This window comes from Parastagonospora nodorum (assembly GCF_000146915.1).
Source record: "Parastagonospora nodorum SN15 chromosome Unknown scaffold_1, whole genome shotgun sequence".
NCBI classification, from domain to species: Eukaryota; Fungi; Ascomycota; class Dothideomycetes; order Pleosporales; family Phaeosphaeriaceae; genus Parastagonospora; species Parastagonospora nodorum.
In genome coordinates this window covers 261,568-279,494 of record NW_001884549.1, presented here as the reverse complement: position 1 = coordinate 279,494, position 17,927 = coordinate 261,568, and the positions used below count along the sequence as shown (strand labels likewise).

The 17,927-nt window shown below is 53.0% G+C and overlaps 11 protein-coding genes across 11 annotated transcripts; 4 read left to right on the top strand and 7 right to left on the bottom strand.

The window, feature by feature from the left end:
• Positions 1 to 2,435: 2,435 nt before the first annotated feature.
• On the top strand, positions 2,436 to 2,854 carry SNOG_00104 (hypothetical protein; the record flags this gene model as incomplete). The annotated part of the gene is made up of 2 exons (XM_001790748.1): positions 2,436 to 2,633; positions 2,690 to 2,854. The coding sequence occupies 2 exons, from the start codon at positions 2,436 to 2,438 to the stop codon at positions 2,852 to 2,854; spliced, it is 363 nt and encodes a 120-aa protein (XP_001790800.1).
• Positions 2,855 to 3,086: 232 nt separating this feature from the next.
• On the top strand, positions 3,087 to 3,448 carry SNOG_00103 (hypothetical protein; the record flags this gene model as incomplete). Its single annotated transcript, XM_001790747.1, has 2 exons — positions 3,087 to 3,160; positions 3,415 to 3,448. 2 exons carry the CDS (start codon positions 3,087 to 3,089, stop codon positions 3,446 to 3,448), a joined length of 108 nt encoding a protein of 35 aa, XP_001790799.1.
• Positions 3,449 to 3,464: 16 nt separating this feature from the next.
• SNOG_00102 (hypothetical protein) lies at positions 3,465 to 4,878 on the bottom strand (the record flags this gene model as incomplete). Its single annotated transcript, XM_001790746.1, has 3 exons — positions 3,465 to 3,996; positions 4,052 to 4,419; positions 4,648 to 4,878. 3 exons carry the CDS (start codon positions 4,876 to 4,878, stop codon positions 3,465 to 3,467), a joined length of 1,131 nt encoding a protein of 376 aa, XP_001790798.1.
• Positions 4,879 to 5,691: 813 nt separating this feature from the next.
• SNOG_00101 (hypothetical protein) lies at positions 5,692 to 6,312 on the bottom strand (the record flags this gene model as incomplete). The annotated part of the gene is made up of 1 exon (XM_001790745.1): positions 5,692 to 6,312. The coding sequence occupies one exon, from the start codon at positions 6,310 to 6,312 to the stop codon at positions 5,692 to 5,694; it is 621 nt and encodes a 206-aa protein (XP_001790797.1).
• A 499-nt stretch (positions 6,313 to 6,811) lies between these two features.
• SNOG_00100 (hypothetical protein) lies at positions 6,812 to 8,400 on the top strand (the record flags this gene model as incomplete). Its single annotated transcript, XM_001790744.1, has 3 exons — positions 6,812 to 6,827; positions 6,894 to 7,070; positions 7,129 to 8,400. 3 exons carry the CDS (start codon positions 6,812 to 6,814, stop codon positions 8,340 to 8,342), a joined length of 1,407 nt encoding a protein of 468 aa, XP_001790796.1. The 3' UTR covers positions 8,343 to 8,400.
• Positions 8,401 to 9,178: 778 nt separating this feature from the next.
• SNOG_00099 (hypothetical protein) lies at positions 9,179 to 10,522 on the top strand (the record flags this gene model as incomplete). The annotated part of the gene is made up of 2 exons (XM_001790743.1): positions 9,179 to 9,256; positions 9,350 to 10,522. The coding sequence occupies 2 exons, from the start codon at positions 9,179 to 9,181 to the stop codon at positions 10,520 to 10,522; spliced, it is 1,251 nt and encodes a 416-aa protein (XP_001790795.1).
• Positions 10,523 to 10,932: 410 nt separating this feature from the next.
• Positions 10,933 to 11,541, bottom strand: SNOG_00098 (hypothetical protein; the record flags this gene model as incomplete). The annotated part of the gene is made up of 1 exon (XM_001790742.1): positions 10,933 to 11,541. One exon carries the CDS (start codon positions 11,539 to 11,541, stop codon positions 10,933 to 10,935), a length of 609 nt encoding a protein of 202 aa, XP_001790794.1.
• Positions 11,542 to 11,897: 356 nt separating this feature from the next.
• Positions 11,898 to 13,779, bottom strand: SNOG_00097 (hypothetical protein; the record flags this gene model as incomplete). The annotated part of the gene is made up of 4 exons (XM_001790741.1): positions 11,898 to 12,944; positions 13,000 to 13,246; positions 13,436 to 13,532; positions 13,590 to 13,779. The coding sequence occupies 4 exons, from the start codon at positions 13,777 to 13,779 to the stop codon at positions 12,144 to 12,146; spliced, it is 1,335 nt and encodes a 444-aa protein (XP_001790793.1). The 3' UTR covers positions 11,898 to 12,143.
• Positions 13,780 to 14,194: 415 nt separating this feature from the next.
• Positions 14,195 to 14,730, bottom strand: SNOG_20001 (hypothetical protein). The gene is made up of 3 exons (XM_001790740.1): positions 14,558 to 14,730; positions 14,390 to 14,492; positions 14,195 to 14,320 (listed from the first exon to the last, which is right to left on the bottom strand). The coding sequence occupies exons 1-3, from the start codon at positions 14,596 to 14,598 to the stop codon at positions 14,291 to 14,293; spliced, it is 174 nt and encodes a 57-aa protein (XP_001790792.1). The 5' UTR covers positions 14,599 to 14,730; the 3' UTR covers positions 14,195 to 14,290.
• Positions 14,731 to 15,864: 1,134 nt separating this feature from the next.
• Positions 15,865 to 16,914, bottom strand: SNOG_00096 (hypothetical protein; the record flags this gene model as incomplete). Its single annotated transcript, XM_001790739.1, has 1 exon — positions 15,865 to 16,914. One exon carries the CDS (start codon positions 16,912 to 16,914, stop codon positions 15,865 to 15,867), a length of 1,050 nt encoding a protein of 349 aa, XP_001790791.1.
• Positions 16,915 to 17,149: 235 nt separating this feature from the next.
• On the bottom strand, positions 17,150 to 17,662 carry SNOG_00095 (hypothetical protein; the record flags this gene model as incomplete). Its single annotated transcript, XM_001790738.1, has 2 exons — positions 17,150 to 17,427; positions 17,581 to 17,662. 2 exons carry the CDS (start codon positions 17,660 to 17,662, stop codon positions 17,150 to 17,152), a joined length of 360 nt encoding a protein of 119 aa, XP_001790790.1.
• Positions 17,663 to 17,927: the final 265 nt, after the last annotated feature.

Sequence of the window (17,927 nt, the reverse complement as noted above, 5' to 3'; positions counted from 1 at the left end):
TACGAGGGCCAATTGGCCTACCCATCCTCGCTAGTCGTCGTTTACCCACACGCTTTATGCCGTTGCAAAGCCTCAGGATACCTTAACAAACTTCAAACCCCACAGGCTCCGTATACCGACGGGGGCTGTTATCGACAAGAGCTGAGTCAAGGACTATAACGAGGTGCTAATGTTTGCGGCCATCTTGAGGCCGTAGAACTCGCTCCACCACGATCGCTTTCAGCTCACTCTGCACCGGCCAACCACTACCATTGGATACTGGGCGATGATCAGTCATCGCTTGTCTGCTTCACTATGAGAGGATGATCAATCTGGGGCATTGACGGCTCGCATGCATCACTCTGTATTCGGAGCTTGGAGAGATTCGTTGGGAAGCCTTTTCCGACTAGGGCTTGAGGCAATCAGAGCTCGCGGCGCAGAGACACGCCTAGGTCTTTCATGCGGAAGAGTCATATGCTCTCAGGACCTTTTTTTCCGGCAATGCATGTCCAACGCTTTTTTCTCATCCCCTCGTGACCCGCTGCAAACAACATTGAAACATGCTGCAGGATTCGCTCACGTGCATCGCAAGTCGGTAAGCCCGTGCGGACAAGCTGGAGTGTGGCTAGGTGCAGCTTCTAGCGGCAGCAAATTGAGGCTGAGTGTTTGATCGACCTTCGCCACGTTGACAACACATCAAGAGCATCGCGACGCCCGCCAATGTGAGCATTTCGAGGTTTCGCATTGTCGACGAAGGGCCGTTTTCCTTGCTCGTTCTCAACAAGTCCAAGGTTTGAGTCGCGCCCCGTGTGGATACACGGCTTTCTTCGATCCCATCCCGCCATCCAGGTTAGATTCAAGCCACCAAGTGTGTCTACCCCGGTTCAGCACGCTCATTCGCCTTTCACCAGCGTGATAGTACGACGCTTGTCGCAGCAGATTTCGGTCATGTGATGGCACCTTACTCAAAGAAGCAGAATACATCCAGTCAGACTGCCAATAAGAGTTCAAAGGTCTTTTGCAACAGGGTCACACGCCGCGGCTATACACACAGGGATCGGAAGCCTACGTCGACGACCACATGGGAACTCCACAGAACGTGCCCGTTGCGATTGCAGGTATCATTATCCGTGTCCCATGATCGAGACTATGTTTGTTGATGCTGATCAAGGTGTCGTGGACATGATCTCTCGAGCTCTTCTATGCGCAGTTCCAACCACGAAACGATCACTACTTCCAGAAGGGACTGACCAGCTGATGTGCTTTCAAGACGGACGAACCACACTGACACCCTGGGTTCGAGGTTCGAGACCGCCGAACTTGCCTTCGGTCAGAAACCTCGATCGGCTTAAATGTAAATTAGCATCGTCGAAAACACCAACACCAGGCAAAATGGCTAAGAACATCAACCAGCGGTGTGCATTCACCATTTTCGAACCATATACCCCATCTCTATAGCCGCTGATATGCAAAAGAGCGAGTTGGATGATTTGCACCGGTTCAACATAGTTCGGAGCTAAGTAGTCTCGCGCACCTTGCTCCGTTCACCTGCTGGTCGTAGTCAACGGAAGAGGGAGGGCGGCACGGAACGAGCTTGACTACCAGCGATGCTGAAGCCTCGGTAGCCCTGCATGTTCCTTGTGGAGCCCGGCCCGCAACGGGCAACCAAACAACGAGGTAGTTCGTCGCGAACCGCTCGTGCTGGACATGACATAGAGTTTGGGCTTGCAAAACTGGTGCTTTGCCGTGGTTGGGAGAGGTGCCGCCGGCAAGTGAGTAGGTACCGTTGACTGTAACATCGTCATGGAACTCTATTAGCGGCGCTTCGGGCAGAGGAAAGCGTTGGCGCTTCGGTAATGGCGGTGAACTCGTCACACAGATTCAGAAACGACTGTGAGGAGTCTGCGCTGGCGTAGTGTGAGTCACATTCACTTGGACCTTTGGAGCTTCCAATCAGCGATTCTTTGTTTTTACTTTGTCATCGTGAAGAACAGCGAAGCTCCGCGCTTAAGACAAAGAGTAACGAAGCGTCACATGACTAAGACGACAAGTTTGAGATCGTTGAGTGCAAGAATCAGCAACGTGTTTCAACCATCCCTCAAAAAGAGAATGTATTAATGATAAAAGTTCATCTTTCAGTTCAAGTTGCTGTGCTAGTCTAAGCCCATCGTGGAATAGCCATCAGCCTATTTGGTAACTTGCGATATCCAGAAAAGCATATTTATGTGTACAGATTCCATGCCACATACTGTGCAGAAGCAGTATATCATCATTCGTGCAAATTTTATCTCGTTCCACGCAAAGCACCGCGTACGCGACTTGTACGTCGCACACGCTCCTCCTAAGAGGTCACATCCAAAGCAAGCCCATAATCCCAACACCACCACCCCTTCCCGCGCGGCCCCAAAATCCTCACTTCCCAAACGCCCCTCGCCCCACCAATTCCCAATCCAACAATGTCCAAATCCCAACCCGTCACAAAATACCAGGAGCGCGTCTACGCCGCCCTCCAACAAATCCCCTCGGGCAGAATAACATCCTACGCCGCGCTGGCTCGCGCTCTGGGCAGCAGTCCGCGCGCCGTCGGCGGCGCACTCCGCGCGAACCCTTTTGCGCCGGAGATTCCTTGCCATCGATGCATCGCGAGTACGGGTGTATGACTGCCGCGACGCTATGGATACGTGGGTAAACGCTAACGACGGGACGGCAGTTTGTTGGTGGGTACAAAGGCGACTGGGAGAAGGCGCCGAGCGGGCAGAATCAGGATTCGAAGCTGGAGCTGCTGAAGGAGGAAGGTGTTTTGTTTGATGAGAAGGGTTTTTTGGTGGATCGGGCGCTGTGGTGGGATGGGTTTGATGTCGAGAAGTTGAAGTAAGCTACATGCTATATTTGCTTGCTTTGGGGTCGTTCTAGCATGTGGATAAGCACTTCTCCCTGCCCGAACCTGGGGTGGATTTGATCCCTCTAATATACGTCCTAAGGACGTCGAAGTTTGCAGAACCGGACGGGGGCTTCATAGGACACATTTGAGGTCACTTAACAAGAGGACCGAGAAGGTTTGATGCGAGAAATGGCTCTTTGACGTAGGTGTTGATAGCTGGGCCACTATGTCGTTGAGAAGGCCTTGGATCACACTGGTAGATGGGCAGCCATTGCAAGGACGGGACAACTTCCCCGTAGAGTAGGTATACTTGATTTAGTTGACCATCTCCAAAAACATCGCCCAGCCGCCTTTTCATGTCTGGCGTAGCTGCAGTTTGTCGATCGACGCCGCCCATATATCAAAGGGCAGAGACAACTTACAAAAGCAGACATCTACGGCTTGATCTATGGTGTTTCTTTCCCGCAGCTCTAATCTGCCCTGCCCTGCGATAGTAAAACAAGGCCTTCATTATGTCTGCAACTTCAAATATATGGTATCTCTACATGTAAAAGATTCTACACTGAAAGCCCATCCAAGTCGATCTAAATCGTAGCAACTCGTCTTACCAAAGCACCTTCCTCCCCACAAGCACAACCTCATCGTCACTGTCCTCCACTCGCTTCGTCATCTCGGACTCCTGCAAGCTCTCCGCATGCCCGGCCGAGCTACCCAGACTCCTCGTCTCGACCTCTTCAACCCTTTTCCCTGTCCCATTTTGCTTCCCACCGTATCCATCCCTGTGTCCGCTTGCAGTCTGCCTTTCCGAACCGCGGCCAGCAAACAGATTCGTTTCGCTAGTGACGGTGTGTTCCGTCGTACTCCGGATCTGATTGAGGTTGAGTATGCTGACGACGCATTTTGTGGGTTCGGGATGGTAGGCGAAGCCGTCTAGCTCCACAGAGCTTTGGTTTGAAGTGTGCGCGCCGAGCTTGGAATCCGTCGTGTCTAGGCTGCAAGAGCTCTTGTATTCGTTCGCGACGGCAGACATGCCGGGAAGGCGGGAGTTGGTGATGGCGATGCGTTTGATTAGGTCGGCCATGGCCATTTCGATGTTGAGCTTGACCAGGTAGCAGAGTGGGTGGAAGAGGATGTAGCTAGAACAGTCGGTCAGCCTGGGAGCACTGGATATGGTTGTGGATGTTGGCTTACACCCAGGTTTTAGGCATGGCGGTAGCGGCGATGAGCATAACGTCCATGAGGAGTGACAGCACGATGATTCGTTCGTTGAACCGGACGAGTTGCTTGTACTTTGTGATGCCATTGGTGATGAGGTTGGTTCTGACGGTCCGCAAAAAGTACCAGTTCAGAGCTAGATCGAGAACGAGGAATATGCTCTTCTCAGTGCGGTCCCAAACAATGCCGATTTTTGTCCATCTGTCGCTGATTTGCATCTGGGCTGGCAGCCACAGGACAAATGCAGTGATGATTACCATGGAGATGTATGTGGTGACTCCAAGGAAGATGTGGTTCGAACGCTCTCGATTGATGTCGATGACTCGGATACGATTAATGATAATCTGGAACACACACATGACTTGAACTGCCCAGCAAACCGCTGTGAAGAATATCAGCAAACACACCGTTTAGGGAACAAAGATTTAAGATATGTGCATACAGTTCCCAAAATAAAGAGCAAAACCTGGAGATTGTTAACAAGGCGCTATCAAAGGCACTGGGGGGAATGCACTTGATGGAACGTATCTCAACACGTGCAGATACGCGAGTAAACCTAGTGAGAAACAGGCCATCATCGCAACCCAGATCATCCACACATAGCTGCTCCGCAACGGATCCCTCGCCGCCTTGGTCTGCTTGTAACCCTGCCATATCGCGATAATGAAGTTGACAAGCGTTAATGCCCAGGGAATCGAAGAAACGAGGACATCGGAGTTGGTGGTCGCGGGATCTTTGAAGTTGGGCGAGATGATTGGGCCCCAAGGATCGTTGCTGGCATGTGGTCGGTATAGATCATTCATGGTGTAACTGTGATACAGGCGCGCAGCCGCGGACTGCGTTCGGGAGATCAGGGTCACGGTGAAACCGCTTGCATGGCTACCATGCCCTTATGAAGCACTCAAGAGTTCCTTGGAGCAAGAAGTCTATTCTCTGAATTTTGACTCGGTTTCCAGGTTCTGAGCTTGTGATCCAGTCTAGGAGCTCTGGAACCCGCTGATCATGGTGCGGGCATTTGGTCCGATGCCATAGGGAAGGCAGCAATTCTGAAAGACAAAGCAGCAATTCTGACAGACAAAGCAGCAACCTTGACTGAAGTTTGATCTAGTCTGAGGCGTGGTACGATGTGGCGCCAGGAGTATATTCCGCAGTCTCCGCATTGGAAGCGATCAGCAAAATGGGCAATTAAGGTTTCGCCTCTCAGAATCGTAAACGGATAGATCGATCCCCGCGACCGTCTTCAGCCTCGAGCAAAGTCTTCGGAACTTTGGAACTTTGGTCGCCAGATACATCTGTGCACAAGGCCTAGGGAAATGCATGTGAATAGTATATAAGATCAAATCAATCCGACGAGTCGTAGTGACTGGTCAGGACTAGATGTCTTTGGATATTGGTACCGTACTCGGGACAGCTGTCCTTGAATCCTACAGAGCGAATGCCAGTATACCTGTAGAGGCATTTTAGTGTTGCGCTTGCTTCCTATCTTAAGCAATCTCGGTAAGTTCAGCGACTCACATTCCACGACGCTCAGTGGCAGCATAGTAACGCCAAATCCATGCATATCGTAACAGCCAGCCACTATCAAGTAATGTACAGTTGAATGATGTCCCATGCTCTTAACCCCATACCCTGCACAGGGCCATGCCTCCCATGCGCCTCTCGACACACTCCCTTGCTTCCAAGACGCCTCGGTCTGTCGAGATGAACATGCACTCGCCCGGATGTGTCAAGCCCTTGACGAAGCTCGATGGCCGTGTGCGCGTGATTCTACCCAGGTCCTCCGAGGTCAACCAGATGCGGCGCGTGGGCTTGGATATCAGCTTCATATTCCTCAGCACGGGCTCGTTCTGCCAGTATTTCAAGCCGAGCCACAAGCGGCGCTTTGCCTGGTTGTCGGGTACTCTGACTTGGTGCAGCTGCTCTTCGCCCAGAACCTTGTCCACGAGCGTGTTCCCTTGGTCGTCGGCCTCCACTCCTGCGGCGTATGCGTGCCAGGGCTCCTTCTCGAGTACTTCGGCCATGTGCTCCATCTGCTCGGGGCTTTGCTGTGCTTGCAGGAGGAAAGGCTTCGGGGGTGTGCGCCCGGCAAGTGTCACGGACGAGAGGAAGCCCTCGCGCTGCAGGCCGAGGGCGAGCTTGACGTGCAGCTTGGAGACGGGTATTGACGTCAGGCCGAGGCGCGCTTTGGAGGCATTTTGCAGATGTGAGCACACGTGTGCGAGGTTGACGAGAGACATGGTGGAGGGTGGATGCGGATGCCCGCAATGGGCTCTGGCGGTCGAGTGCGCGCTCAGATGCGCGATGCGAAATTCCTTGCGGGTGTTGGAGGTGGGACAGCGAGCGTGGGGGGTGGGGGGAGGTGAGATGATGGCAATTGGGCGTGATGTCGTCGAGCGATGCTGGAGCTGGCTGCAACAAAATTTCGGAGGTCCGCAGGTCACGAGTGGTCGCGGCCACCACCAGCCCTACGAATGGCGGAGCTACCGTTATGGGCGGCGCCTACATGCTCGCCCTAACGCGTCCACGGGCGCTTCCAGTCGACACAATTAGAAGCTGGTGCAGCTGGCGTCCGTTGCCCTGAGCTGTCCGTGTAAAAGCGGCCGTATATATTCAATGTCTCTCGCGATTCTTGGTGTCTTGTGTCTTGTGCTGACCGTGACTTTACCTGCTTCAACTTGGCTGCAGCTGTCTCCATAATTTGGGCTGCCATACATCTTGAAGCCTGCCACCAACACGATGCCTCCGCAGCAGGGCGAGGTTTCGCTCTTGACGCTGTACGTCCTCATGTGAATGACATTGCAGACGGTATATTAATTAGTCGACGACAGCTTCGCCGACATCCACTACTTCATCTCCCCGCCGGCGCAGAAACCACCCCACCACCGCTTCGACAAAGGCTCCTATGTCTACCTCTACCACAACCCCATCCGCCAGACTGGTCGCATAGAGATCGCAAACCACGCGGGCACCCCGGACCAAGACGCCTTTGCTGGCCGTAAGTCTGCCCGTCTGCCGCCGTGCCTCGACTCCGTCCACTGACCTTGGCTACGTAGAGCTGGACACGGTCCGCGTCGAGCACACGTTCAAGCACTCTTGCTTGTTCACCCTGACCGTCGACGGCTTCCGGGGCCAAAATGGCAGCCCTGCGCCGAGCCCTCACCAGGACACTTCCCAATGGCATTTGCCAACCCTCGACCCGAGCAACCAAAGCAAATACCTGTACAGACTGCATACGCTAGACATGTACTTCTGGACCCCGGAGGATGCCAGTCTCTTCCAGGACTCGCTGCGGAGGGTGCTGCAACCGCATCAGCTGCAGATTGTCGGCAATCCCAATGCTGTTCCTCTGCACACCGAGCACAAGAACGATGCGCTGAGCCCAGTGATTGCCAGGCTCGAGAGCGCAGCCATCTCGCAGTCCAGTCCAAGCCCGAGTCTCGCTGGCACACAGCCGTTCCCAGGACCACCTACCGCTCCAGCTTCGGCGTCGAGCACTCCGGCTGCACAACCGGGATATGCCCCCATGGCCTACAATCCGGCCGCACCTGCTGCACCAGAACCCATTGCGCATCGTGAAAAGACACCGCCGCCGCCCGATGCCAACGACGGCACTGGTCTTGGGCAAGCTCCATTGCAAGATCACCATGCAGCGCAGTATGGCAATCCCTTGCAGGCTTCGTTCGCACCCCAGCCCACGTCTGGTCCTTATAAACCAGGCCCACCTACTGGCGGTATAGGCTTCAGCGGACCTCCAAGCGTGCAGCGTACAAACACATCAGGGTCGTTTCCCGGGCCTCCGCAGAGCCCACCGTCGTTCGCCCCGCCTCCATCTGCCCCTCCGCCAACTCACTTCAATGAACAGACTCCTCCGCCTGGCGTTCAGCGGACATCGACCATGCCGGCTCAGCAGTATGCCAACTACCCTGCATCACCTGGATTCCCGCCTGGCATACAGTCGCCAGCAGCTCATGCATCCTTACCTTCGCCTGGATTCCCTTCGCAATACCAGCCCATGGCGTCACCCCCTCCTGGCGGTTATACTCAATTTCAGTATGGCAGCACAAGTGCACAGGTTCCTGCGGCGAATCCACATGCCGTCAGCCATGAAACGCATCAACAGCTGTACCGTCCGAGTGAGCAAGAGGCTGCCATTGTGGACAACACAAACCCCAACCCAGAGCCGCGCAACTCGAACCTTGGGAAAAGGGTGGATAAAGTAGAAAAGGGCGTAGGGAGGTTTTTGAAGAAGCTGGACAAGAAGTTTTAGGCGATATTGATTATATCAATATTTCAGATTGTAGCGACTTAGCAAGCATTACATCAAGCCGAGGAAACTCATCGCGAACGATGGTGGGACGACGCAATTTCGCGTCCACGGCGATGCAATGCGCAGACATATGAATTATGATGAGCTTGTACTGCGGGAGCCAATCAGAGCGCAACGCTAGACTGCGGAAGCCCATCCTGGAGCTTCCACGGCAGGGGCCGCTAAGAATAGCAGCAGGTTTTGAGCATGACATTGTACATGCCAATTCGCCTCTGTGCTAATGTGAGCAACTTCAGCGCCTCAATTGCGTCTTGGAAAACCACTGAAGAGTGCAATTCTACGGACACGCTGCCCTCTGACGCGTACCACAAGAGGCATTAAAGCACGTAAGCACGGCGTTACTATCAACTCCCATGTGGCTGTGCTACACTTCCCGGAGTCCTCGAGCAGCCCTGTACTGCGCATTTCTTCGCATCCCGGCCTCAGCTTAAGCCAAGACCGTTTGGCCGCAGCTCAGCCCTGGTAACACGTGCGAAGATCCCAGATCCTCTCGTCCTGAACATCCCCTTGCTGCATCTACTCCCTCACCGAATCCGCTGTCTAATCCGTAGACTCACCCACTCCCGAGCCTTCTTGTCGACGTTTGCTGTCTCGGCATTTGGCAGCGATTAGTACGAAACGGCACCGAGGAAACGGGCACCCTAGGCGTAGGCGATCCACCTTCTCCGGTCGAGTGATCTCATCTACCAAACAAGCCTTTCTGCGACGTTTCTTGGGTGAAGGGGTTGACGTTTGACGTCTGACGTCTGACAGCAGGTGCATGGGAATTGCGCGCCATGTTGCTGCCTGCGCGGGACACGACGGACGACGGGCAAGATCAGAGAGGGTTTAAGAACAACAAGACGTTCATTGTAGTACGTAGCAGACCCGTGTACTCCCCGCCTTCCATTGGCCTTTGCTTCTCTTGCATGACGCGACAGGCTTACTGACAATGGCCCGCCTTGTAGATAGCCGTCATCGTTGTTGCCGTCTTCGCAATCCTCATCGTCACATACCTCAGCACAGCCAAATTCCGCTTCCGAGGCGCGCGGCCCGCCGAGCCAGAGACCAACGACAAATTACCTTCGTTATTTTCCTGGAGGAACTTCCGGAAAAGACCGCGACGCCATGAGTACTCGACGAGTCTGCAGGACACCGAGTATCGGGGAAGCACCAGCAGGGAAAGCCGAGAGATGAGCGGGGCCGCGACATCAGACCCGGAAAGAAACACTGGCGCTGCCGGAGTCGACAGACATACATCGGTGCGCAGTGTCATGACATTGCCCCCATATGCTCCAGCACCAAGAGAGGACGAGAGGGTGTTGGGACGGGAGGGCGAAAGAGCTGGCATGGACAACGTCGTCGAGCTGCCGGAGACGGCCGACGACGAAGAAGGCCGAAGAGAGGACGAAATGGAGTCATTGTACCAGATCAGACTGGCACGCCGCATCGAGGCAGCCGACCGAGAAGCAAGGCGACAAGCGCGACGTGACGCCCGCGCACGAGGCGACATCCAAGCACTGGCAGACATCCGCCGCCGAGCTGAAGAGGCCGCTGACTTGTCAGTATCACAAATGCTCATAGCCGAGCACCAGTCTAATACACGTGCCCGCGAACGACGAGTCTCCTCTGTAGCTTACGGCGACCTTGGTGTAGCCCGCCACGATGGAACACGGCTCCGCGCCAATTCTTCGGAAAGCGACCACCGTCCTCTTCTCGATTCCGCAGCCTCCATGTCTGGACGAAGCCACCATTCTCGCGCGCACTCTTCCAACACCCTCGATCCTGATACGCACCGCCGCGGTCTCTCCGTCACCTCCTTTGGCTCTCGCGCATCCAGCGACTTTGACTTCTCCGATCCTGTCCGCACTGAATCCCAGTCGCGACAGTCTCCCAACGGAACCAGCGAGGATTTTGAAATCGTCTCGTTAAACCCTGAACGAAGCCATGGTGGGAGTCCGGCCATGAGTCCACACATCGATACCTCTAGAGAACAGGCTCCTGCATATGAGGACCCGCCAGTCTATGAGAGTCCCGTAGCGACTGGCGCACCACAGCTACCAAACCTTGAACGGCTACCTAGCATTCAGGTCACGTCAGAACTGTCAGCAGACGTGCGTCCGCATTCTCCGCCTAGGTGACAAGGCCGTGGGTAAATGTCCAATCCCCCATCATTACAAATATTTCCATGTCCGGCCATTTAGCGAGTTGAGATTGTATCTAGCCATCGACGAATTAATGACAGCCATGCTGAAGGTCAGCATGTTGCGCTTCAACTATGAGGCACTTTTTAGAGAGAAGGAAGGTTATACATATGGGGGCGTCTGATGTAGCACACGCAGATGCTGCGTAATGTTTATATGGATTGTCAAAGTGTGCACTAAGCCACAATACACAGACAGATCTTGAATATATACAAGTATTCAATGGCAATTAGTCTATCCGACGCAAGAATTCCAGGCGTAGATACATCACACACGACCTCGTTGCGCTCACCTGCCATCCCAATCTCCTCCACCCCCCCTCCGAAGCCCACCAACAACATCACTCCCTACACCCGCCCTTCCAACAACATCTTCAGCCCCAGCCCCTGCGCCTCAAACCCCCGCTGCAAATCCCGCTCAAACCCCTTCTTCACCACCCCCGCCAACGCCCCATCAAAAACCTCCCGACTCTCATACAGCACCACCCCGTCCCCAACCTCACTCACCGCCTGCCACCTTTCCGCCCGTACCAGCGCATCCGCCGCATACTCCCAGCACAACCGCCCCAGCCGCGGCTGCACATGCGTAATCCTCTCATACGCATACTGCGTCGCGAGCGGGCGATCCCTCGTGTCGCGCGCAACCGGCAAGTCCAGCGGGGGGATTTGAGTGCGCAGAAACAAGTTTTTGCCCTCGACGGGGAACTGGTCTTGCAGGGTGGTGTTGAGCGGCGAGACGACGATGGCGGCGCGCACGAAGGGGTTCCAGGCGGCGTAGGCGGGGAAATCGGTCAGTGCGGCCCAGGCGGCGGGCACGCTGGTGTTGGAGATGAGGATGCGGGTGCTGGCGGTGAAGAGGCCTGGGGAGGAGGGGGGTGGGAGGTTTGTGTAGGGGTCCGGGGATTGGGCGGTTGTGAGGGGGAGGAGGACGAGGAAGAGGAGGGAGAGGGGGAACATGGTGAGCCTGGAGAGATGCGGTGTTGAAGAAGGACGGGAAGAAAGAAAGGTGTCGGACGCGGGCGGCCTAGGTTGTGGACATATTCCTTGGGGCATGGGAGCGGCGAGGTGCCGAGGAGGTAATGAAAATCATCTCGGCGCCCATGGGCCATGACTAGAAGGGGCCCCGTGTGGCTTGTGGATACGAGTTTGATCAGGGTGTGGATTTGGTGGAATTAACGACCTTCTTAAACCAGCGTGAGATGGCGGAATCTAGGGGTTGACGAAGTAGCGGATAAATTCGAGGTACAGTGAGACTCGCATGCCGTAGACTCGCTTCGATGTGGGCTGATGATGGCGCAAAGCGGGAAGGAAAGTATACTCTAGACTTTGATTATGATAGTAATACCCCTGTTAGATAGACTGCTTACGGTCGCATCCTGTTTGCTTCAAGTCATAGTTGAACATGTAGTTGGACTTTCCTGGCTGGATTAGTGAAATATTCCGACCCTAATTTGTAACTTGTTAGACAGCATGACACATCGCGCGTACAATCCCAGATGCTGAACGCCAATATGCCCGTCCCAGACCCCAGCCCAATGCCTCATCCCCATATAAGACTTCTATTCTTCCATCTTCTCCACACCGTCGCCACCATTGACAATCCCCGCATTCCCCTCACCAAGATGTTTCAACAGCCAACTTCGCTTGAAGTAAGTATTCGGATGAACAATGGTATCCAGATCCGTCGCGCTCCAGCTGCCGTCGTCCTTGACCTTCTTAATCTCGCGCTTGTGACTCCACTCAAACACCCTATTACAAGCAACATGATAACGCTGCTTGGTCACGTCCTCCTTGACAGTTTTTAACACATCGCGGTCGTTGACGCCAATGCGCTGGAGCAGAGGGATCAGATTGTCCGGCTTGTATGTCCGATATGGACAACCGTGTGTTTGGCCAGGGCCAGGTTGTGGCTCGGTCAAAAGCTTCTGACACGAATATGGCGTGTATCCACGCCCGCGTCGATTTGCGTCTCCGCCTACATCGCCATACGAATGGCGGATGTTGTACTTGTATTCCTTCTGGAACTTGTCGTCGTCGATCAGCTTGAAGGATCGACGCCAGAAAACCAGACACTCCTCGAGGCTCAGACCAATGCCTTTGAGGAAGAGGGTGTATTGCAAACGACCAAAGTGCTTCAGATGTGAGTTCTCGCGAAGCGTTGTATGTAGGTTGCGCATGCAGAGTGGGAAGTTTTGCGACAGTGTATCGATGCTGGATGCGCGAATCGCAGAGAGGCCGTCGATGTTGGCATCGGATGATGAGTATGCGGCATCCGGCGCCGTGAATGATTGCGAGAGGTGGGCGAGAATGGGCGCGAGGCGGTCGTCTTCGTCAAGTCGAGGGAGAGCGCGGGCTGTCAGCTAGCCAAAAGTGTCAGTACTGCATTATTCCCAGACTAATATGGCAAGGACATACTTCAAGCGCATCGTCTAGCTTCTTGGTGAACTCAGCGACCACCAGGCTCATCTGTTCTCGCTGTGGGACATAGGCTTTGCCTCGCTTCAACAGCACTCTTCTTTGCTCGACGAGCTCAGGCACTCTCTCCCAGTCAACCTTGAACCACTCCTGCTCCTCTCCCTTCTTGTTCCCGCTCGCCGCAAGCAGCCCCTCTCGCAACTCCCTCTTTTCATCTTCTTTGACCTCGTCCCACTCCAGATTCAGGCTGCGTACAAATTCCTGTCGTTCTCGCGGATCGTCGTCTTTGAATCTTAACCTAAACAGCATCGTCTCTAGCCGTGAGAAGCGTCGTCGCAGGTCTTCGGTCGAGGAGAAAGCAAGTCGCAGGATGAAATGTGAGTAGTGGTCCTTCCGCCGTTCGTCCTGAAGTTTCTGACTCCGCGAAGAATCTGACCTCAGAGGGAGGTGCTTGTCTAGGATGCCCTTCATGTACTCTGCCGTCTCTTCAGGGCCCTTGTTGCGGAAAGTGCATGCTTCGAGCTCGGAGAGAACTGACGCCATGCGGTTAGCACTGCACGAGGCCACCGACCTTCAACGCGTTCATTTACCCTTCAACCTGTTGATAGCCCATGTCTCAAATTCTTCGAGTGTGATTTCAGCCGTCGGTGGAAGCACGTAGAAGTTCAGTCGGTGTTCGTATGTTTGCTGCTGGAATTCGGCCTTTGCAAATTGTCTGCGCTTGTGGTCGAGATTCGCGCGTCGCTTGGGATCGACTCTGGAGTAATCGTGGCGGATCATGATTGTTGCAAAGCCAAAGTTGTGCGGTGCCGTGTTGCAGTTTGTACGTTATGTTGCATACGCGCATCCTGAGGTCGCGTTCGCGTCACGCGTAGGCGCTAATGTTAATTGAACCTAAAGGGGTCTAGCGTTACGCGCGAGCTCGCCTCCATTCGACGTAAACGCAGGTACCCTCCAAGGTACTCCTAATCCTAGCCTGTAGAGATTCAGGAATACCCAGTGTAGGATTAGAGGTCGCCGCCGAAATTGAATCCTGTGTGTGTATCTAGCTCTCATAGCCACCAGAATAGGGTTAAAAATAGGTTTATAGATGCGGAGGCAGAGCTTCTAAGCGGGATCCGACGCATCACGGTAGTAGAGAACGGCATGTAGATAGTGACAACCGCACCAACCGTGTGTTGAAAAAGAGGATAAGTTGAGCAGTATACGTTAAATTCCTCCGCGCTCTCTAAGACGCTTACGATACCACGTAGGCTACTTATGTACATTTGGCCTGCTCTTTAGCATCTTTCTAATTATAATCATTGTTATCCTTAGTGCACTAGACGGAGAGAAAGTACCATTAGCATACATGCTATTACATGAAAAGGTAGACGAGAATAGAACTTACCCTATAATTGGCAAACTGTTTTGTAGAGCACTTGACAATGCGGGCTTCACCGTTGACCAGGTAACGGCATTCGTCTTGGGCCTTGGTAAACTTCGAGCAAGAGCTAGAGCAGTAAGTTGTGATTCGGGTGGTGGGCTACTACAATATAGGATACAGGCCTTTGCTTACTCCGCGGTGCTTAAAAAGCACGCCAACATCGTCTCCAGCATCAATGCTATTTGACTATACCTAAATTAGGTTAGTTGCTACGCTTATTACAGCAAACAGGAAAAGAGCAGCTGTAGTAATCTGCATAGAGGAGGATTAGAGATGCTAGCGTTGCGAGAAAATGCTGGTTGTATCGGTGCCTTGCAAAAGATGTGCACCCCCCTAGAACTTCTATAATGACAAAAGTCTATGATAAATAATGATGTAATAGGAGAGCGGTGATGTACTTGATGATATCATATTGCGGGCAGCAATTTTAGAGGTTAGAATTATCTGGTTCGCTCTAAAAGTGACACCTGTTAACGGCTATCTAGACCCTCTTAGACTATCACGAAGATCTAAGCCAATAGGAGTATACGGAGGTGTCTCTACGCTCTATTCAGTGAGGCTGAGGGGGGGTGCACATCTTTTGCAAACGATAATAGTAGAGATTATAGGTTTGCGGGTGCAAAGATAAACGTTATCGATGGGATAAGATAGAGAGTAGACCTCTCTTTTATAGAGAAGCGTATAGAGCTAGCAAGGAGAATACACTTAATATGTACGTAAGCTATGCACTCTTATAAACGTTATTATTATTATATTTGTAGGCGTTACTCTTCTCTATTAGCAGAGAAATATCTTTCCTTGTTCCACGAAGATGCATGTGGTCACACTTAAGCGCAAGAGTAGTGTCGGGTCAGCATGCACTGTGCTGACATTGCAAAATTAGAGGCTAGGAAGACTGTGCCACAGAGGCACGGCAACGATAAACTTTTGAAAGCTGGTGTCGGGAAGCCTGAAAGTGGAGGCTAGAAAGACTGTGCCACATAAGCACTGGCACAATAGAGTTTTGAAAGCCAGTGCCGGAAAACGCGGAAGTAGAGGCTGGGAAGACTCTTCGTACACAAAGGATTGCTTTTTACTAAGCCGTTATTATACGTAGTTGGAGAAGAGTAGTTAGCAAAAACACGTAGTGTGAAGCCATGTCGCAGGCGTTTACTTAAGAGCGTGCCTCTAGCTATTAGGAAAGAGTACGTTTTGTTCCTACGTCTCATGCTTATTCTCAAGCGACTGAATAAGGAAATAGATGAGAATAAAGTTCATAGAGAGAGAGGCACTCCAATTTAAAGAATAAAGCCCGACTCTCTTCGTCACGAGAACGGATTCATGTCCGCAAAAGTGCATTGTTTACAGTCCAATCAAGTAGTCGAAGCGAAAGTAATAAGAAGCAAAACGTGACAGGATCCTCGCGGCAAGCTAGGATAGGCATAGGTTATCAATTTACTCTAACTCTCTTCACCGGGCGTTTCTCCAGCTAAGCACATTAAATGTGGGTCCTGACGCAAATCATGCCCGCCGCTTTGGTATGCCTGTAGAATCGCCGAGTTGCGCTCCTTTACATTGTTGGTCATACGGCTGATAGCATCCGCTGCGTGTTTACTCAGGCGCTTGTTGTCCGCTTCGTGTGCCTCTTCCCGGATCTCATGAAGACGCTTTAACCAGTACATCCATCGCCAGGGCGTGAATCCGGTGGGGGATCGCATGCCCAGCGCTGACTGGACAAAGCGCTGGCCGCCCTGGCCAACCGTGCTCGGGCAATCATTCCAGAAAAGGTCTGACAGTTGGATGAGATTGTAGTTGGCCTCCTGGATCCACGCACACGCAGCTGGCAGCAAGTCTGCTATGCCGAGATCCTGCATGGTGCGAGAGGGATCTTCCTCCTCGTGCTTCCCCGGGACAAAGAGAGCTCGATCCTCTTCGAAGGTCGAGCGAAACAGGACCAGAGCCATCTGGCACAGTCGGTGGTTACTCACGCGGGTGGACGCTAGTTTGGCCAAGAAAGACGCAAAGTTAAGGCGATGCACAGCGGAAAGGGGCGCACATCCGTTGATCCAGAAACTAGTCATGTCGGTCACTAGGAATGGCAGGTCATTCCAGAGAGTGCCTTGGACTGTTCGGGCAACGTCAATACCGTAGTTCCCTGACACCGGCCTGGTCAATGGGCCGAGTCCCTGAATGCGAACGATATCAAGGACTAGTCGATCTTGCTCAGGCGTCGCATGCAAGGTAATGCGAGCCAGTTGATAGTATATGTACCACAACGAGTGAAGGTAGCCTTCGAGGGAGTCTACTCCGTCGCCCCACGGCGCAGTACCGGTCGCTGACGATACCAGGTTCGATTGGTTAATGAAGGCGCCTAAGCGGAGTGATTCAATTTCGCCGCGAGCGATGCATTCACGGACTTGATGCTGATCATGTGCGGCATCGTCTTCCTTTTGGATATCAGACGGGCCCTTTGGCGAAGGGCTTAGGAGTGCATCACGGAGAGCGTACATGTCGAGATGGTACTAGGGTGGTAGTGGGGCGGTTGTAGGGGTGATGTACAAATAAAAGTAGTATAGTAGGCAGGTTAATGGCGGGAGCGCAAGTAGAGAGTGGTAGGTATTCCATAGTATAATGCTGGTATTTATTCTCTACCGCCACTGGCCGCTGGAGAGCTAGCGAGATAGGCCTGTTCGTTCAGCGCGGATGACGTGTCAGGCAGGCCGAATTGAGTAGATTAAACTTTGTTTAGCACACACTGCCGCCGTGCGTATGCATGCGCGTATAGCGGTGCTTTCTAGTAGCGGCTTGCCTAACAGGGAGTGCGACTGTAGATGCAGTAGCGTATAGAACGTTAAGCGAAGACATAGTAGCGTGCAGAATAGGTATGATTATGATAACGTTGTTCATGAAAGAGAGAAGAAAGCGGACGGTTGCCCAGTCGGCCCAATCGTTGCCAACCTTCTTGACGACTTCGAAAGCCCAGATGGTACGGGATGGTATGATACGGGATGGAATGTTATAATCTGCGCGTTTCAAGTAGGCTTTCGTCCCTGTGTTAGGTAAGACCCAAAGGTCTGCATTTCCAGTATTGCTCTGCAGATTGTGACCGCAGAAGAACACTCTTGTAAGTCTCAGAATCTGTGCGACGCCATTTTTAATCTTCTTAATGAAGATACTGGCCCTGGACTGATACATGGTGCCTAGAGGACTCTCTTGCCCATCGTAGCCACGCGATTCTCTTGCGAGTGTTTCTGCCATCACTGCAATGTTCAGGCCTGCAGGAGTTTTTTTTCGGATAGCAGGTTTCTTGAAGTGACTATCGAGCCGTACAAAACCCACTTCAGAGAAACGCGCGAGGTTCTCAAAACGTCGCATTCTTCCTACCACGGTATGGCGTCCATTGCTGTCGCTACCCCTTCTGGGCTCCCTGTAGTCTTTCGCGAATTTTGTGGGGCCCACGCAAGATACATAGGTACGTAACCATAGATGTCTATTCTTTCTATACTCGTACTGTCAACTATGC

Excerpts from the sequence above, each read along its gene's own strand:
- SNOG_20001 (XM_001790740.1), bottom strand. The coding sequence starts at position 14,598 with ATGCTGGAGACGATGTTGGCGTGCTTTTTAAGCACCGCGGA. Across the intron at positions 14,493-14,557 it reads TGCTTTTTAAGCACCGCGGA|CTCTTGCTCGAAGTTTACCA; the intron begins GTAAGCAAAGGC and ends TTACTGCTCTAG. Across the intron at positions 14,321-14,389 it reads AACAGTTTGCCAATTATAGG|TGCACTAAGGATAACAATGA; the intron begins GTAAGTTCTATT and ends CTCTCCGTCTAG.